The sequence below is a fragment of the Dioscorea cayenensis genome, unplaced genomic scaffold (genome assembly GCF_009730915.1).
Source record: "Dioscorea cayenensis subsp. rotundata cultivar TDr96_F1 unplaced genomic scaffold, TDr96_F1_v2_PseudoChromosome.rev07_lg8_w22 25.fasta BLBR01000234.1, whole genome shotgun sequence".
NCBI classification, from domain to species: Eukaryota; Viridiplantae; Streptophyta; class Magnoliopsida; order Dioscoreales; family Dioscoreaceae; genus Dioscorea; species Dioscorea cayenensis.
Window position 1 is genome coordinate 6,943 of NW_024086625.1, and position 18,544 is coordinate 25,486.

The 18,544-nt window shown below is 34.7% G+C and overlaps 2 protein-coding genes across 2 annotated transcripts; one reads left to right on the forward strand and one right to left on the reverse strand.

Annotated features, from left to right (window-relative positions):
- Window positions 1–6,024: 6,024 nt before the first annotated feature.
- On the reverse strand, window positions 6,025–9,700 carry LOC120253880 (squamosa promoter-binding-like protein 14). Its single transcript, XM_039262091.1, has 3 exons — window positions 9,140–9,700; window positions 6,929–7,062; window positions 6,025–6,836 (listed from the first exon to the last, which is right to left on the reverse strand). Exons 1-3 carry the CDS (start codon window positions 9,550–9,552, stop codon window positions 6,265–6,267), a joined length of 1,119 nt encoding a protein of 372 aa, XP_039118025.1. The 5' UTR covers window positions 9,553–9,700; the 3' UTR covers window positions 6,025–6,264.
- A 1,317-nt stretch (window positions 9,701–11,017) lies between these two features.
- Window positions 11,018–18,151, forward strand: LOC120253876 (bifunctional aspartokinase/homoserine dehydrogenase 1, chloroplastic-like). The gene is given in 24 exon segments (XM_039262088.1): window positions 11,018–11,036; window positions 11,089–11,176; window positions 12,094–12,159; window positions 12,617–12,684; window positions 12,822–13,193; window positions 13,583–13,671; window positions 13,750–14,053; window positions 14,222–14,276; window positions 14,335–14,443; window positions 14,445–14,526; window positions 14,529–14,577; window positions 14,668–14,755; window positions 14,839–14,952; window positions 15,163–15,261; window positions 15,398–15,592; window positions 16,080–16,112; window positions 16,114–16,163; window positions 16,518–16,752; window positions 17,005–17,093; window positions 17,095–17,148; window positions 17,244–17,379; window positions 17,451–17,534; window positions 17,606–17,698; window positions 17,768–18,151. Coding segments are annotated over 24 exon segments (2,817 nt in total). The 3' UTR covers window positions 18,014–18,151.
- Window positions 18,152–18,544: the final 393 nt, after the last annotated feature.

Below are 18,544 nucleotides of genomic sequence, written 5' to 3' on the forward strand. Positions count from 1 at the left end.
CTTTCAAAGTCACTTGCTTCTTCATGCTCATAATACCTTAGCATTTATAGAGCCTAAGAGGCCTTTTTTTTATTTGTCCATTTATATAAAAATATATAATTAAATTGGTGGTTGATCCAAGAACAGTACGTAGTTACAGTATTTTAAAGTGTGAATTTGAGTTCCATCATCCTTCATGCATGTATTTTGAGCACACAGTTATGAGAAGATTATGTGGTTAAGGCTCTAAGCACAATAATTGAGTGGGAGACACAGAGAGAGAGATAAAAATGATCGCGTTGTCAAAAAATTTAATATTTTAATTTTTTTATTGTATATATATATATATATATAATTGAGGATGCGGACAAACCACCTATAATATTAAAATTTTATTGGTCTAATTAATTAGATTGAGAAAGTACTATCATAATTTTTTATGTATAATATTTAATGTGATACACCATAAAAAAATATTTTTGTAAGATTAAGTAATAAAAAACTTTTTTACTTTTTGCTACAAAAAGAAATGGGAAAGGTAGGAAGTTTTGCTGAAAATGAATCATACTATATGTGAGGAAAAAAAAAACATATTAATTTTTTAAAAGATTATATGCGAAAATAAATATCTTTTCATATCTTTCCATGTTATTATTTAAAAAAAAAAATCTACTTTGGATTGATTATAAGATTATATTTATTAAGATAATTTTATTTTGGTCAATGTCATTTGGTTCTAATAATTAACCGTAAAACTTTAAATCTTACAGGAAGGAATTAACACCATGGGTCTTTCTACTTTTGCTGTTGTTCTAAACAAATAATAATTTTATTTTACTCTCTTAATACTTTTAAATATTTATTATTATATATTTTAAAAAATTACGATTTCATTTTAAAAAAGTCGTGCACCAAGTGTACCATAAAGAACAATATGTTATCTATTTTTGGAAAGTCATATATGTTTTGAGATGTTTATCATTACAGGGTAGTGCATGACAGTTGGATCTCAGCTAATTATAATAAATATGCACGTCAAATTTATAGCTTTAAATAAATATAACTTTTGTTTATTACGAAAAAATATATTGTATTCGATACAGATGTATTTGTTAAAATACAGTGGTTATATATACCATAAATTAATAATATAAAAAAGTGATAAAAATATGTCACATAATTCATCAAAGATGAAATAGAACTAAACTAAAAGTGAATGTACATTGATTCTCTGTTGTCTGGTTGTGCTGTTTGGAGTCTCGTCACCCTTGGTGATGTTTATTTTCTCACTACTTTGTTGTGTTCTCCTTTGTAACCTCTTTTTGCTAAATGAATTCATGATTTATCCATTTTTTTTAAATGAATGTACATTTACAAAACAAAAATAAAGACTGTAATTTAAAAATAATTAACGCATGTAGATGCATTAAATAAATTTCATTTAAAATCGATGTAAGCAGAAAAGAACAACTAAAAGTGAATGTGCATTGGTTCTCTGTTATCTAGTTGTGTTGTTTGGAGTCTCGTCACCACTAATGATGTTTGTTTTTTTGCTTATTTGTTGTGTTCCCCTATGTAATTTTTTTTTTTTGCTGAATGAATTTATGATTTATTCAATTTTTTTTAAATGAATGTACATTTATCAAACAAAAATAAAGACTGTAATTTAAAATAACAATTATTGTATAGGGATACATTAAATAAATTTTGTTTAAATCGATGAAAGCGGAAAAGAACAACAATTAGAAATGAGATTATTATGTTTCGGCCAAATATTCTAAAAAAAATCGGATGGATCAGGGTTCTCAAATTGCCGGCGAAAAAGGGTATGTTCATTGAGTCTCATCCTAATGTTGTATGTTCATGATACAATGATTTGTTTTCACTGTTGTTAATGCGGAAATGATTTGCTTGGGTCTTTCAAGAAAGATACAGAAATCATATTCATTAAATAAATAAAAAATTAAACACTACAAAGTGTGGCAGATGAAGAAAAAACCAAAAATGAAAAAGATAACAAAAAAGTCAGTAGAGAAAAACGTTTAAGTTGAATCAAATATTTTATATATGATTAAATCACTACCAAATGATTTTGTTCTAAACTTTTATTAATTCATTTTCCCTCTTCTTCTATCTTTAACCTTAATTCATTAATTTTTAATTGATAATGGGTAATCAAGCTCTCTTTCTCTATATAATTAACTTAATTTTTAAATTCTTTTAATTATTTTTAATTTACGCATTAAACACAAGAGTGGTTAAAATAATCTAAAAAATAAACAAGCGACCAGCACAGCTAGAAAATTTGACATATTTGGTTCTCTTATTAATCTTAATAAAATATTATCATCCACTGGTATTTGACATGTGACCTGAAGAGTTGAATGATGAGGTGACATGGGAACCATAAAGAATTTATAAAAATAAATAAATAAACAATAAAAACAAATTCACATATAACAAAGCTCAAAGCTCATAAATTGGAATTTTGAACCAATTGGTTGAGCCTTCTCAATCTAGATCATGAAGAAAATGTGTACTTTTTTATTATTTTTATTTTTTATATATATCATATATTATAAGTCACAATTAAGTTGGTGAAGCAACCCATTTTTTATTTTTATTTTTTTAATAATAAATAGGTAACCATTTGCACAAAAAAAGGGTTATTCTTTTAATATACATATATCCTATATATTGTCTGAGTTCAAGTTCAAACTCATCTCTTCAGTTATATATAAACACTTTGTATAAAGAACCAAGTACTAATAGATGAAGTGGTTGTTAATTAATCTTATGTATTTTTAATTGTAGTTAAAATAAAGTTAATAAAAAAATTCGTATTATGATTTAGAAGTCATTGATCAGTTGAATTCTTTTGATTGATTTTTTAATTCTCATACGGATCATAATTATAAATACGTTATATACCGGTTGATTAGTAAGATAATTACTTGTTGCATATATATTATTTTTATGTCAGCGTCAAAGCAACTTGCAAGTTGATGGAATCAAAAACTTAAGATTTTATTTTTGTTTTAAACAATTGAATAAATTGAGCCTCGTCATGCGTGAAACCAAACTGTGCTTGCTTCTCACATAAAAGTCAATTAATGTTAGAAATAAAAAAATAACATCCTTGATCTTATTGTATCTTTTTGATTGATTAAGTATGCGCAAAAATGGAGATTAATTTGGCATTTTTTTATCACTAATCCAATCATTCATGTTCTGAATCCCAATCAATGGATGATTCTCAAGAACAAGTTGAGATTTTCATAGATGTGCAAGTGATCTCATGATTAATTTGGCATTTTTATCACTAATCCAATCATTTATATACGTAATGCTCTTGCATGTTTTCATCATTCATCTCCTAATTATTATATTTATATATTTATGAAATTTGATAAAGCTTTCTGTTAGTGTCGCTGATGTGGTTTGTGGTTTAAAAAACACTCAAAAACAGTCAAAGAACAATCACACAAACCAAGGAAGAAGGAGACACACAAGATTAGTAACCCAGTTCGATGTCCACTTATCTACGTCTGGGGGGCCAAGCCCGGAGATAAACAATCCACTAATAGAGGTGAAAATACATGAGTACAAACACTTGTCACTCACTCTCTCAACAATAAATATCACTACCCTCTCTAAATTGTCTAGTGCTCATACACTCTCCTCCACGACTCACACTTACAATCTATGAGCAAGGCTGCTTATATAGACGCCTTAACGTCCCAAATATAGCATATACTTCTTTTAGAATCTCCGCGGCTACTAATTTAAAAACCTTCCGAAATTAGCTGTTGCAACTCCTGTTGTAACATAAGTTGCAACATGGCCCTGACTACTGATTTGACTGAGTTCCGGTTACATTGCGGACGACCTCAAGACCCATCAACCTCCCGGTCATGCTTAGTCCGAGTCGATGCAGCCAAATCTCCCGATCTCGACTGCCGGTAACTAGTCTACCTTCTCAGTTCCTCATCACACAGTCCCCTCGCAAGGGGCGCACGTTCTTGTGCGTATTCATGAAACTTGCCAAACTTAGTCTTCAACCTTCGAAGTTTGGTCTTCAAAGATTCTCCAAACTTGATCTTCAATTCACCCAAGTTTGGTCCTCAAATCTTGCCCTTAATAGACTTCAATCAATCTTCATCAAGGTCTCTTCAAATCATATCTTCAATTAGCCTTCATTCCATATTTAGTCTTCAATCACATCTCCTAAATATAGTCTTGAATAACTCCACCAAGATCTTCAAGATGTTTTGCCTTGCAAGCCAAGGCTCTTTGCCAAGTCACATAGATTGCCATGTGACATTAACTATGTGTCAAATCATGCCAAAAATAGTGCGGTTGCACTAACAATCTCACCCTTTGGCATAATTTGACACAACTGCTTTTGCACCCAGACTGACTCCTGTTACAACATCCTGTTATAACTCGACTGCGACACAGACTTTACAAACTAAATAAAATCATCTAGTTGCTTACAAAATATATGATAACACTGCAACTAGTGATGTACAAATTAAGCACAAACAAATATACCCAGTCGGTTTGGAACTCTTGCACTGGACAATTTCTCCCTCTTTGTGTCTGAATTGATGCCAAAGACTTGATTGATTGTTGTAAGACTTGTTACAACTTGTTCTACAACTCCCCCTATCTTCAGAATTCATGGTCATCGGCTCCTCCTGTCTTTAGAACTCTTTCTTCCTGTTGCAAATGACATTAGTAAAGCCCATGGCAGATACTGTGTCGTTTGTCAGTCCCCATATAGGGATTAAAAGTTGGCAAAGGCCAATCTCACCCCTCAACTTTTTGAATCTTGTAGCATCAAGGGGTTTGGTAAATATGTCCGCCAATTGTTTTTCTGTTGCAACATAATCAATAATAATTGTTTTGTTCTCTACCAAATCTCGTATAAAGTGGTATCGAAGATCAATATGTTTGGTACGAGAATGTTGGACTGGATTTTTGGAGATATCAATTGCACTTTTGTTGTCACAAAATATAGTCAATAGCCCTTGTTGTAAGCCATAGTCCCTCACCACTTCTTGTGGTGTTTTGTTTTTTCTGTTTTATTTAATGTATGTGGTTAATCCGTTTTTATAAAAAAAAAATAAATAAAAAAAAAATGTTTATAAACTGATCTTCAATTTTTGTTTGTATTTGTAAGATGCTGAAACTTATAGTTCATATGCTCCTATCAACATGAGCAATTTCAAGTTTAAAACACATAGATTGCTTAATTTGTATGATAATATATTAAACATATATTGTTTTTTAACCGGCGAATATTCTGACCGTATATCATAACTAGTCCAAATTTTCAAGTTTTTTTAAGTCCATATAAGAAAAAGACGATCGCCATGTTAAGCTACTAAACTTTTTGTCTAAATTTAAAAAAACATGTATCCTAACAAACAAAAAAAAAATGTTATGGATTGCTTAATTATCCTTATATTGCACACCATCAAGTGCTAATGTAGAATATATGCTCATAAACCAACATATCTTTGGTTTTTGTTTGCATTTGTAAGATGATGAAACATATATATATATATATATATATATATTTCATATACTCATATCGACATGAATGACTTAAAGGTGCAACATTTATCAACCATATTGTCAATTCGTCATAAATGATTTCTTAGTACAACATTTATCAACAATAGCATCTTTCGACTATTTGTATTTTTCTTCATCAATTATTTTTATCTCTCAATCTAACATTCAGCTGTTTGTGTTCCTTCATAGATATCTTGTGTTTCTGCATGTGTGGTGGTGAAACGTTAGTCATGAATTGGTACAAAATTATTGAACATTGCAAAAGGCATTTGTCTCTTCACCTAGCTTTCTTTTGGTACAAAATTATTGAACCGATGCAAAAGAAACTTTTTGGCTATTTTTCATGAGTAAATTATGGTGGCTTTTGTCAATGTCCAATCATTTGTCAAAGAAACAAAATTGTGTAATTTTTTTTTTTTCTGATTCTGATCAATTACATTTAGAATAAGTGAGAGACAGTAATTCAATCAGAAATACAACAGTTGCTTGTTCCTGCACACAACAGTTAAGAGTTTCAGATTTCCCTGAAATCTAGACACAAAATAAGAGCACACATTTGAGTTTTAGATCATTAAGATCTCATACAACAAACAGCAAAACACAAACATAATATGCCTTGTCAGCAGGACAGAGAATGCAACAAGCATTTAAATAGGTTTTAGATCCATGACATATGGTGCAGCAATGACAGTCAAAAGGCTTTCAAAGAGACCAATGCATGCCATGGCAGTGACAGTGGGTGGATTGATCGTAGTTTCGACCGGATGGAGCTTGAAGAGCTAGCTCAAGCTCACCGGAGAAATGAGCATTGCCGTTCTGTGAGACTTGCATTGTTCCCATCTCATGATGGACTTCATGGCCTTGGAAATCATAACAGTGGACTGCTTGGTAGTTGTTGACGCCGGAGACTGGGTGAGCCATCAGTGCTCCTTCGAAGCTGATGCTGGTTGGCATTGTTGGAGTTTGGCTTCTGGTTGAAGTGCACCATGGCTGAGTTGACAGAAGAGAGAGAGCACAGCTGGAGTCAGAGACTCCAGCAAGGCATTCGACGGGTTGATGAGTTTCTGGGTTAGAGAAGAGCGTCCCGCCTATCGAGCCTTGCACGTACTGTTGGGCCCCATGCTCTTGGGACCTGGATGTCGGAGGACCAAAGCCTCCTTGACAGTGGCTACTAGCAATTCGATCTCCGGCCCTGATGGTTGGCCACACTTCACGTATCGGAGGCCTTGGATAACTGAAGTTCATAAGAAAGCTTCGGTACCTGGTGCTTTCTTCTGTTGACAAACACAGAACGAAAAAGAGTGAGGTCTTTTTCCTGTTTTTTAATTACACACATGATCCAAGTAGTTAATTTTGTGATTCTAACCTTGCAATGATGGCAATCGCCCGTAGCGAGAAGACAGAGGCACCGGTGGAGGCTTCCTCCGGCGTTCATTGTGCCCAGCAAGACGCCTACGGCAACTGCGTTTTCCTTGATCGAATTCAGGTAGCTGGTGGAACCTGTGGATGACACAATCAGAAAAATTGGCGATAAGTTTCTCATTTTTAATTTTTGCTTGCAATGACTGGTCACCATCTCCATAATCCTAAACCTTTGATAACTTTCTTCAATCCAGTTTCCATTGGTGAGATTTCATACTAAATTGTAACCACAATCCTATGGGACTTGCTCATTATTGCCCAATATGTCCACTGAATTGATACAATTGTTTCAAATTTTCACAGATCACCAACATGAATCAATACTAGTAGTAGTGAACGTCATCAAAATCTTCATTAGTAATGCACTTCATTATCTTGAATGTTTTCACAATAATAAAGCAAAGAATGTCAATGCAAGGAATGAAGGAAAAAAGAAATTTCCTTGTTATATGATTTCAGAACTACAATGCAATACAAAATCAAAACAATAAAGCTTGACAACATTGATTTAAAATGACAAACAAAAAAAGATGGTGATAGAACTGCATTTACATCTCCCTCATCAACTAGACAAACTAATCTAACTATGAACACTCATATTAGAAGATTAATTTTCATTGGCAAATTCAAGAAACACAACTAAAATGTTACATGGAATTGCATTCTAAGAGCATTTGCTAACAGCAGGTATACAATCATTGGATGCTTGACACTCATTACAATTAAACATAATACAATCAACTGAGTCGTATATTCAGTCCACTCAATGAAATTTCAGCCTAAAACTCTTACCATCTTGTGACTGTCACTATACTTAAACATTATGCTTAATCCTAAATTTGGACAGGAAGAAACTGAATGGCATGAGAGCTAACATATCAAACACCATGTAACCAATGGATTGTGTTTCATCAAAGAATTAAAACCAAACATCAAACTGAGACAGAAGAACACCATACCATGTGGTGAATTACTTTAGATGGCACATAAATAGAAGCAACATCTATAAATAAGCACACCATAAAACTCGATGCCAAGCTTACTCTAGATGGTACATAAATAGAAGCAGATTTTTTTATACAGAATTACACCATAAAACTGGATGCCATACTTACTTTAGATGGTACATAAATAGAAGCAGAGTAGATAAAGAAGCACACCATAAAACTCGATGACAGACTTAGATAAAGAAGCACCCATGAAACTCAATGCCATACTTACTTCAGATGGTACATACATAGAAGCAGAGTCGATAAAAAGCACGCCATAAAACTCGGTGCCATACTGTAAAACTAAATGGATGATGAAGCATACAATCTTACCACAAAAGACATACCAAGAAAAAGAAAATCATGATATGAATTAGAATATGAATCAATAAGAAAAGGTGGTGCATTCAAGCCCTCTGATTGAAGCCCGGATACTGAAATATGTATTACATAAAAACAGAAAAACTAGAAACTGAAATCGTAAACTGCAAATAACAACTAATGATACCAAATATATAAACTTCAAACACCAAAACAAACCATTGAACTCTGAACTAACCACCCAATTAATCATTTTTACAATGTGAAGCAAACAAAAACTAAACCAAAGCCATGATCAGGCAGGAAAGTTCATAAGCATGCATGCATGAATGAAAACAAAGTATAGCAATGATATTTCTACCAAACATTTAATGAAATAAACTCATGGCCCATAATCTATGAACAAAACAAGCCATTTCCCCAAACAATAAAATTAGAATAAGCAAACAACCATTCTTGAATAAACAAGTCACTCTACAAACAACCAATACAAGGAATCCATCCATACTTTAAACTATTCAAAGGGAAAGGATAGACCTTTACTTAACCCCACCACCAAACAAGGGGGCCCAGAATACACATACCAATCAAATCCAAACTACACTCAATCCACCAAAAAATCTCCCAAAATGAATGTACAATTAGGTAATGCACAAGCTTCAAAATCTAGCTAAAAATGTAATCCTCCCTAGACCAAATCTATGTACAATATACACCGACAATAACCAAGAAATGCAAACAGTGGTACAAATCACATCATCTACATCATCTACATCATCATCAACAAAAACAAATAGTGTTAGGAAGAAGGGGAAGAAGAAGAAGAAGAAGAGAGGAAAGCATACCTGCTGCACTGTTGACAGAAACGCTGTTCCAAACCATTGACAATCACTTTAGGGGACTTAGAATGCATGCCACAAACCTTATGCCTGGAATAGTAAGCCTTGGCACCACTAAGGTCTACTTTACAACCCTCAACCTGGCATCTAGGAGGCTGTGGCACGCCTTGAACCACCCCTTTCCCCTTCTTTGGGGCAGGGGGTTTCTCCAAGGCTGTAGCTAAGGACTCAGAGGAACTCCCACCACCACCACCACCACCACCACCATCTTCAAAGTAGATCTTTCTTCCGATGCTCAGTCCACTGAGGTTGTCACTGGAGACAGTTGCCCCAGAAACCTCCTTAGAGCCTGAACCCATCTCCATCCCTCCTCCTCCTCCTCCTCCTCCTCCTCCTCCCTCCCTACTGCTTCTTCCCATCCATGGCCTCTGAGAAGGAAGGCCAAAAGTAGGTTGGTTCCCTCTCTTTAATAGTGAACTGGCGGCCTCAGCTCTTCATTGGCCCCTGGGCTTTCTGTCACTGGTTAAAAGGGCAGACAGTCCTGCCCTGCCAGCTTTGCCCACTGTACTCTGAATGGACTCCAAAACAACTTAAAAAACACAAACATCAATAGTATAACATATCCAAAATCTAATTTTTTTTTTTTGTTTTCCATCTTTTTCTCACAAAAATAAATGTACAAAATTCAAATCATCTGCAATCCTGTATTAAAAAAAACACAAAAAAAAATCAAATTTTTAATGCATTAAACTTATCGTGAGCTGAAAAACAGGTATTGATTGCAGTAAACTGATAACGACATCAAAAAAAGAAACATCAAAAGCATATCCAAAAACCGAATTTTTTTCTCACAGTAAAGTTGTAAAATTGGAATCTTTTTAATCTAGCTTTGTTGATAAAAAAATTTAATCTTTTATTACATTAAACTCATAAAAAAATCAAATCTTTTGCTAATCCTGAGTAGAAAAATTTAAGTTTTAAACTCATTTAACTCAAAAAAAATTAAAAATCAACTGGTAAAAATTCAAGCTCTAAATGCTGAGCTGACAAATGAACGCAAATCACTACAGTATTAAGAATATAAGTACAAGCTAAAGAAAGTATTTTAGCTTGATTATACATTAAACAGCAACTTGTGATCATAACCTTCCTAGTTTTTTGGAAACTGTATTGCTTCTCAATGCTAAAACTTCTTCTCTTTATTTATTTTTCTTTTTGGAGTACTGAAAAAGGATTGTGTGCACTGGGGGGAAAGGAAAAATAAAAAATTTTAAAAAAAAAAGATAGAAAGGTTGGCTTTTGATGTTTGACAAGATGTGGGGGAATTGGATTGGTGATGTGGGGAATCTTTTGGAATGGGACCAAAAATAATATTGAGAGTTTTTTTGGTTATTTGAGCCCATTATTTTTGGGGGAATGTGCTCTCTTGAAATTGATTGCAAATCTGGGATACCAATGAATGGGATTTGGTGCTCAGTGCTTTCTGAAGCCCTTTGCATTCTTTTCATTCTTTTTATTTCCTTATTAAATTTCCATTTATTTTTTCTATTGGAGACATTGTGGGGCTGTCTTCTTTCCAAGTGATTATATGTTCATGTGTCTCTTGATAAATCCTAAGGACAATGGACATCATCTAAGAGTGAAAAATAATTAAGATTTGATGTTTTTATTTATTAGTATGCATGAATCTTGCTAGTTGCTGCCTAATGAGTCACACAAATCCAACACATGACTTTAGCTTTATTATGGAGTATTACTAATTTAAGAATTGTTTAGGGGTTTAAAATGCAAAAAGAATCTAGTAAAAATTAAACTAAAAACCCTACACTCTTGTGAGCGAACTCCAAGGCTTCTCCGCCGTCTCTCTCAAGCAAAGGGGAAAAAATGAAGGCTTTTTTTCTTCGTAAGCTCGCACTCCGTGACTGAAAGATCTCAAATTTTTCTCTGAAACGAAGCCCAATGCTGTCCCTCGGGTTGGCTTTCGCCCTCGGCGTCGTCGCCGGTGGTCGCCCGTGAAGTGCTGTTGCGGAGAAACTACGGCGGGTATTCAAATCCCATCTAAAGGCTTCATTTTTGGTCGCTAATTTCTTTTATTCCATTTTGAGAGTAATTTGAATCCCAATGCATTTTCTGTGACCTTCGTTCTGAATGTTAGTTGGGAATTTTAACTTTTTATATGTTGAGTTTTTGATTGCTGCCAGTCGAATATCTGTTCCAAGTTTTTGATTTTGCGTTGTTTCCAGGACGGTTTTTGTTCGAATTTTTGTTTGGAAGGACTGGATTGTAACTTGATTGATTGTGCATCAGTACTTTGATGTTGATCTTTGATTGAAATGCAGTTTCCATAATCTGAGCAAAATTTCAATTTGATGTGCTTTTTCTAAAAGTTATTTAGTAGCAAACCTTATCTGTATCGTTCTCATTGACCAGTTCTTTTTTCCGCTGTATATGGAGTGACTACGTGATGTACGAGTATTTATTTTGATGCTTTTCTGATTTAAATTCGAACTCAATATGTAGAACTGCATTGTTGAATTTATATCCGAGAGAAAGTCTTTGCTGTGAGTGAATTTTTCCTCTTGGTTTCTGTGCTAGAATGAGTTGTGAACTTCAATGTTGACATTGCCTGAATTTTGTTAAAAACGTGGACATTGCTATTTGAATCTTAGCTCAAGACTTTTATTTGAACAGCTGTCCTGATTCTTAGTAGCACAATGATATTCTTTGGCATTTTTGTTGTTACCTTTTTTCTTTTATTACACAATGATGGCTTACCATTTACTATACATTTCTTAGTTGAATACCATTTTTCTTTTTTGGTTTTAGTTTTTATTGTGTTAATGAGGAATGAGATTTGCCTGTTGTTTTCTGCTCCTTTTTCTTTTACTGTTAAAAATTCTTTTGCTCAGATGCTGCATGTTTACAAACTTCACATGATTATGTGCTCAATTTTTGTGCAGCAATCCATTTTTGTACTGTCCCCATCAGGGAAAAGTGGGAAGGTGGGGATGCGGGCATGCTCTAAGGTGAGTGCTTTCCGTTGCATTCATAATTTAGCATATATGCTAAACTACACTTTTTCTTTTTGAAGAAAAGGGTTCAAGCATTGAAGTAATGTTAGGAATACTTGAATATCACCACACCTTTTTCAACATGAGGATAAGAGAATGTAGCCTTTTCAATGCTGTGCGACTTATGTAAAGTAAATCAGGAAGATTGTATGAAAATTTAAAAAGAGGCATGTTTCTGTAGAACTGGACTTCCATTAGTAATAAGAAATGAAAAAAATCAAGATGCCTTTTGCACATTTAAATCAGATGCCCTTCCAAACATTTTGTGTTATATTTGAGTCCCTTTGCCTGTTCTTTTACCTCAGCATCTTACATCCGTTGATATTAGATACCTCTGCTGGGGGATGCTTGTATGAGTCTTGTTTAATTGACAAACATTCATTCTTTGTTTTTTCTCTCCTTTACCATATAGAATTGCTTCAGCTTCAAAGACTACAAGTAAGGGCATATCCTGTAGCCAAATCTCTGCTGCCATTACAGGTACATAATCCACTAGTCCTGTGTCTGTGTAAATGCTGATTCTTCAGATAGCTGCTTCTTTCTTATCATTTATCCCGCTGTAACTCATCCTTTCTCCAGAATATTGTAAAGTAAGTTTTCTGGATTTCTTTTGATAGGTGTTTCATTTGACCAAACTCTTCAAGATGGCCTTCCTAAAGGTGCCATGTGGTCTGTCCATAAATTTGGTGGGACCTGTATGGGCACTGCCCAAAGGATTCAGAGTGTTGCAGATATATCCCTTGGTGATCCTTCTGAAAGAAAACTGATAATTGTTTCTGCAATGTCAAAAGTGACGGATATGCTTTATGACCTTTTATTCAAGGCTCAGTCAAGGGATGATTCCTACATGTCTGCACTTGATGGTGTTTTTGAGAAGCATATGTTGACAGCAAAGGAACTTCTAACTGGAGATGATCTTGCAACCTTTTTGTCACACTTGCATAGTGACATTAGCAACCTTAAAGCAATGCTCCGTGCCATTTATATAGGTATTCACAGACCTCTTGCTTTATGTCCATTTTTTCCTAAACATAGACATCAATACTGAAATGGTTTTCTAGCCTGTGAAGATAATAGGAACATGTGTATTTGTCTCTTTCATTTAATTGATTTTACCTCAAACTAGCCTCTCACCTGGGAATATTAATATGTTGCTCTTGGTAGTCTATCTTTCTTATGCTTTTCTTGGTTTAATTTATTGTTTCTGCTGTGATATGCTTCTTGTATATATCTAAATATACTAGATTTATGGATCAATATATAATTTTGTGCATTCATAGATGCTTATTTACAAAAAAAACATTCACTTTTGCTAATACCTAAATAGTTCTGCCCTTCCTTTTTTGTGTACACTTAAGATGATCCATGTGCTCTGCAGCCGGTCATGCAACAGAATCTTTTTCAGACTTTGTTGTGGGTCATGGGGAGTTATGGTCTGCTCAAATGTTGACTTATGTTATAAAGAAGGTTTGCTTCAATAAATTTGCGGGCTATTATAATTTGACAAATTTGAAGTTTGAGAATAATTTTTCTCTATCATTGCAGAGCGGAAGGCCATGCACTTGGATGGATGCAAGGGATGTCCTTGTTGTTAATCCTACTAGTTCCAATCAAGTAGACCCTGACTTTGAAGAATCTGAAAAAAGGCTAAAAAAATGGTTTTCTCATCATTCCGCAGAGACTGTTGTTGCTACTGGCTTCATTGCTAGCACACCCCAAAATATTCCTACAACTCTGAAAAGAGATGGAAGTGATTTCTCAGCAGCAATATTTGGTTCTCTTGTTAAGGCGAGTCAAGTGACAATCTGGACAGATGTAGATGGTGTATATAGTGCCGACCCCAGAAAAGGTTTGCCCTTTAATTACATCTAACTCCAATGTGTTGTTTTTCCAGTATAAATTCCAGTTTATCTTGATACACCGCACTTAATACTGCTTCAAAACTGTTTTGTACTGTTCTCATATTTAATCTAATGAGTGGAAGGGCGGTTGTTTGATAAGTTCTGCCAATTTGCAGTAAGTGAGGCTGTGATACTGAGGACATTATCTTATCAGGAAGCTTTGGGGAGATGGTGAGCTTCTAATCTTCTATAGCCGCTTACTTCTTCTGGTACTGGTTTGCATATTTAGTAAAGAAATTTATCTCTATATGCAGTCATATTTTGGAGCAAATGTTCTGCATCCACGCACCATCATTCCAGTGATGAAGTATAATATTCCTATTCTTATTAGGAATATTTTTCAATCTTTCTGCCCCAGGAACAATTATTTGCCAACAGCCTCCAGATGAAAAATCTGAACGGACAAAGTTTAAAGACAGTTGTCAAAGCATTTTGCTACTATAGATAACTTGGCCCTTGTAAATGTTGAGGGGTAAGGCTATCTTATGACCTGTCCTTGCAGATTAAGTGTGGCATGCATATTATTTAAGTATGCAATGATTTTTGCCTTATTTCCATGCAGAACTGGAATGGCTGGTGTGCCTGGCACAGCAAGTGCTATATTTGGTGCTGTAAAAGCTGTTGGTGCCAATGTTATTATGATATCTCAGGTATTCTTCACCATTTCTTTTTTTCTTGTTTGTTCACAGTTCTTTAAACTATCTCCAATAATAAACAAGGTGTTATTTTACAGGCGAGTAGTGAACACTCTGTATGTTTTGCGGTCCCTGAAAAAGAAGTTGGAGCAGTGTCTGAGGCTTTACAAAATAGATTTCATGAGGCTCTGGTCGCAGGGAGGCTTTCTAAGGTTTGATACTTGTTCCCTATTTTTGATCATTTTATTTGTTAACTCTGTAATTCTTCTATTCTACTTGTTCTTTCATTTATTATAGATTTTCTGGTTTGATATTCTCTATTCATCAATGATAGACTTTCTTTTGATACATATAGTTTGCCTGTCTTTCATTGTGATGCTGATGTTCTTCACTTTTCTTCTTTGACTGCTTTCTCTTTTCAGGTTGAGGTCATTCCTAGTTGTAGTATTTTGGCTGCAGTTGGCCAGAAAATGGCGAGCACCCCAGGAGTCAGTGCTACTTTGTTTGATGCAATAGCAAAGGTACTCTCTATATAATACTGGCATGATCGGGAATAATCAATCTGGGTTTGTGAATCACATTTAGTACTTTTTTTAAAGAATTCTATTGCTGGTGAACTTGATAAAACGTCCTGATATGTTATTTTTCTATTTTAAGGCCAACATAAATGTGCGAGCCATAGCACAAGGTTGTAGTGAGTATAATATTACCTTGGTGCTGAAGCAAGAGGATTGCGTCAGAGGTCTTAGGGCTGTTCATTCAAGATTTTATCTCTCGAAAACAACACTAGCAATGGGAATAATCGGTCCAGGCTTGATTGGTGCCACTCTTCTCAACCAGCTCAAAGATCAGGTATTTAAGAAAGTATTGTTTTTATTGTCTTTGAGTTGATGTTAACAGCAGATTTTTGATGAATATTTTTGAAGGCCGCTTATATTTCCAGTTGTTGAATCTCAATACTTGTGGTTAAGAGTTATCTGAGAGAACTCTGAAGTTACCACCACTGCATGTTTTTGCATAACTTTCTAAGCAAAGTGCGATACTGGATTTTTTCTGTCATAACTCAGGATCATGGCATTATTTCTGCCTTTGTTTTCAATATAAATCTGAAATTTTGAGGCAAACTTTTTTTATTAATTTTGATGTACTGAAAAATTATAAAGTTCCTGATAATGTTAAGTTTTAGCGTAGTGCCATATTTTTGAAGTGTTCTCAATTTTTGGTAAGTTTTAGTCAGTTCCATCTTTGATGTGTGCCAGATTCCAATTTCAGCAATCTATATCATATCAGAATGTGTTACTTTCAACCAGAGAATAACAGATGCCAGTTTCTTCACGAGGCAGCAGCGCTCAAGGAAAAATTTAACATTGATTTTGCGTGTCATGGGAATCACTGGTTCGAAGAAAATGATCTTTAGCGATACGTAAGCTTCTTTTCTTAAAATAAGTGAACTTTATATTTTCTGTTTGATTGCATATAACAAATTAAATACTTAAAATGGGTTCTACATTTTTTTCAATTCTAATTGTTAATATTATTTTATTGGAACAAAAAGGTTGTGATGCATAGGACTTGTTTTTCTATTTTACTGTACAACTGTTTCCTGAAGTTCTTGACAGTCGAGAACAACATGATAATGAATTCTGGTTGGCTATTTATAAATTTTATGCCCATTCATTTACCAGTAACTCCAAAAGTCTTATGTTTTTTCAAGGATCATCTGCTTATTTCTTTAGTTTCCTTGTAAAACTTTTTCATTTTTTTTTTTCTTTTTCAGAGGGATAGATGAGATAGACCTATCCCAGTGGAAAGAAATTATGGGGGAAAAAGCGGAAGAAGCTGACCTCAAAAAATTTGTGAAAGTTGTGCATGAAAATCATTTTTTCCCAAATACAGTTTTGGTAGATTGTACTGCTGATTCAAACATCGCAAACCATTACTATGACTGGTTGTGTAAAGGAATTCATGTCATTACTCCTAACAAAAAGGCCAACTCTGGACCCCTTGATCCGGTAACCATGTGCTTATGATCTTGTATTTTCATCATTTTCCATCTTTGATCATTGTCTTTGTGAATTCTAATGCATCAACAAAAATGCCATTTACACTGATAAAAGATTTATTTAAATTTGTCTCATTTTGTATGGATTTGGTGCAATGCTCTTACTCCTGCTACGCAGAGATTTGTCACAATTTCAGGCATCAAGTTCTGTTACTATTTACAAATTTTTTTTCTGATTAATACCTACATCCCCCATCTGTAGTATTTGAAGTTGAGGGCACTTCAGCGCCAATCATACACTCACTACTTCTACGAAGCAACTGTTGGAGCCGGTCTTCCAATTATCAGTACTGCGTGGACTCCTCGAAACTGGTGATAAGATTCTGCGAATTGAGGGCATTTTTAGGTCAGTTCATGCTGGTCATCGGTCTATTTTTCCTGCATTAACTTAATGGTTGAAAGCTGAGAGTTTATATTTGTTGTTGGTGTCTGTATTACCAGTGGCACTCTGAGTTATATTTTCAACAACTTCGTTCAATCACGAGCCTTCAGTGATGTGGTTGCCGAAGCAAAACAAGCTGGTTACACTGAACCGGACCCAAGAGATGATCTATCGGGAACTGATGTCGCCAGAAAGGTGACAACTTTTTCTGATTTCCTTCTTACTAGTAAAAAATACTGAGCATTGCCTGTATGATTTGGTTGCAGGTCATAATTCTCGCAAGAGAGTGTGGTCTAAAGTTGGAGCTTTCTGATATTCCAGTTCGAAGCCTGGTACCGGAGCCATTAAGAGTAAGGAACATGCAGATTAAATGTTGCTTCTCCGATCGCATACTTTTAATAACACCATTTTAAATCTGCAGGCAAGTTCGTCAGCAGATGAATTCATGCAGCGGCTTCCGGACTTCGACGGGGAGTTGGCGAAGGAATTAAATGACGCAGATTCTTCTGGAGAGGTAGATTGTTTCGCAAAATATTTTTACAAGTTCTAGTTTAATTTCTTCGGGTTTTTTTTTTTCTTGAAGGTGCTAAGATACGTTGGAGTTGTGGATGTCATTGATCAAAATGGAGTGGTTGAACTGAGGAGATACAAGAAAGATCACCCATTTTCGCAACTCTCCGGCTCCGATAACATCATAGCTTTCACTACGACAAGGTACAAGAACCAGCCATTGATTGTTCGTGGTCCCGGTGCTGGAGCTGAAGTCACCGCCGGAGGAGTTTTCAGCGATATATTGCGCTTGGCTTCTTATCTAGGTGCTCCATCATAACATAATAGTTGATGAACTGGTTGGACTTCTTGTGCTGCATGAAACCTTAACATTATTGTGTATGTACATGCATGTTCATGTTGAGGAAACTTAACTTCTTGTTAGATTTTTTCTAGTGAGATTTGCCTTCTTGAGTTATTTATCTTTTGTTTATTTGTTTATTTTTTGGGTTTAATGAAACAAAGCTTCAAATCAGCAGAAATCCGTACAGAAAATTGGCTCAGAACGAAAGTTTGACCCGGAATTCTTTGACAAATCGGGGAGGGGTATTTTTGTCATTTTGAATGTAATTTGAGAATTTATGGAATATTGTTGGGTACAGTAAATCAGTGATCGTGCCGCAATCCGAGGGTGGGTTGTTCCGGTTGAAATAAAAATAATAATAATAAAATAAAATAATGGGAAATGACTGTTTTACCCTTGATGGAATTGGGTGAACCATGCCAACCACTTCAGGAGAGTTTGTCTCTGAGAATGAGACCTTATATCCTCCACCCAATTGGATGGGACCCAATCTAATTTGGGTTACAG

Bases quoted from the DNA above. Each gene is read 5' to 3' on its own strand.
- LOC120253880 (XM_039262091.1), bottom strand. From the start codon at position 9,552: ATGGGAAGAAGCAGTAGGGAGGGAGGAGGAGGAGGAGGAGGAGGAGGA. The intron at 7,063-9,139 runs GTATGCTTTCCT...TGTCATCCACAG, and splicing joins TTCTGTCAACAGTGCAGCAG to GTTCCACCAGCTACCTGAAT. The intron at 6,837-6,928 runs GTTAGAATCACA...GTTTGTCAACAG, and splicing joins GCGATTGCCATCATTGCAAG to AAGAAAGCACCAGGTACCGA.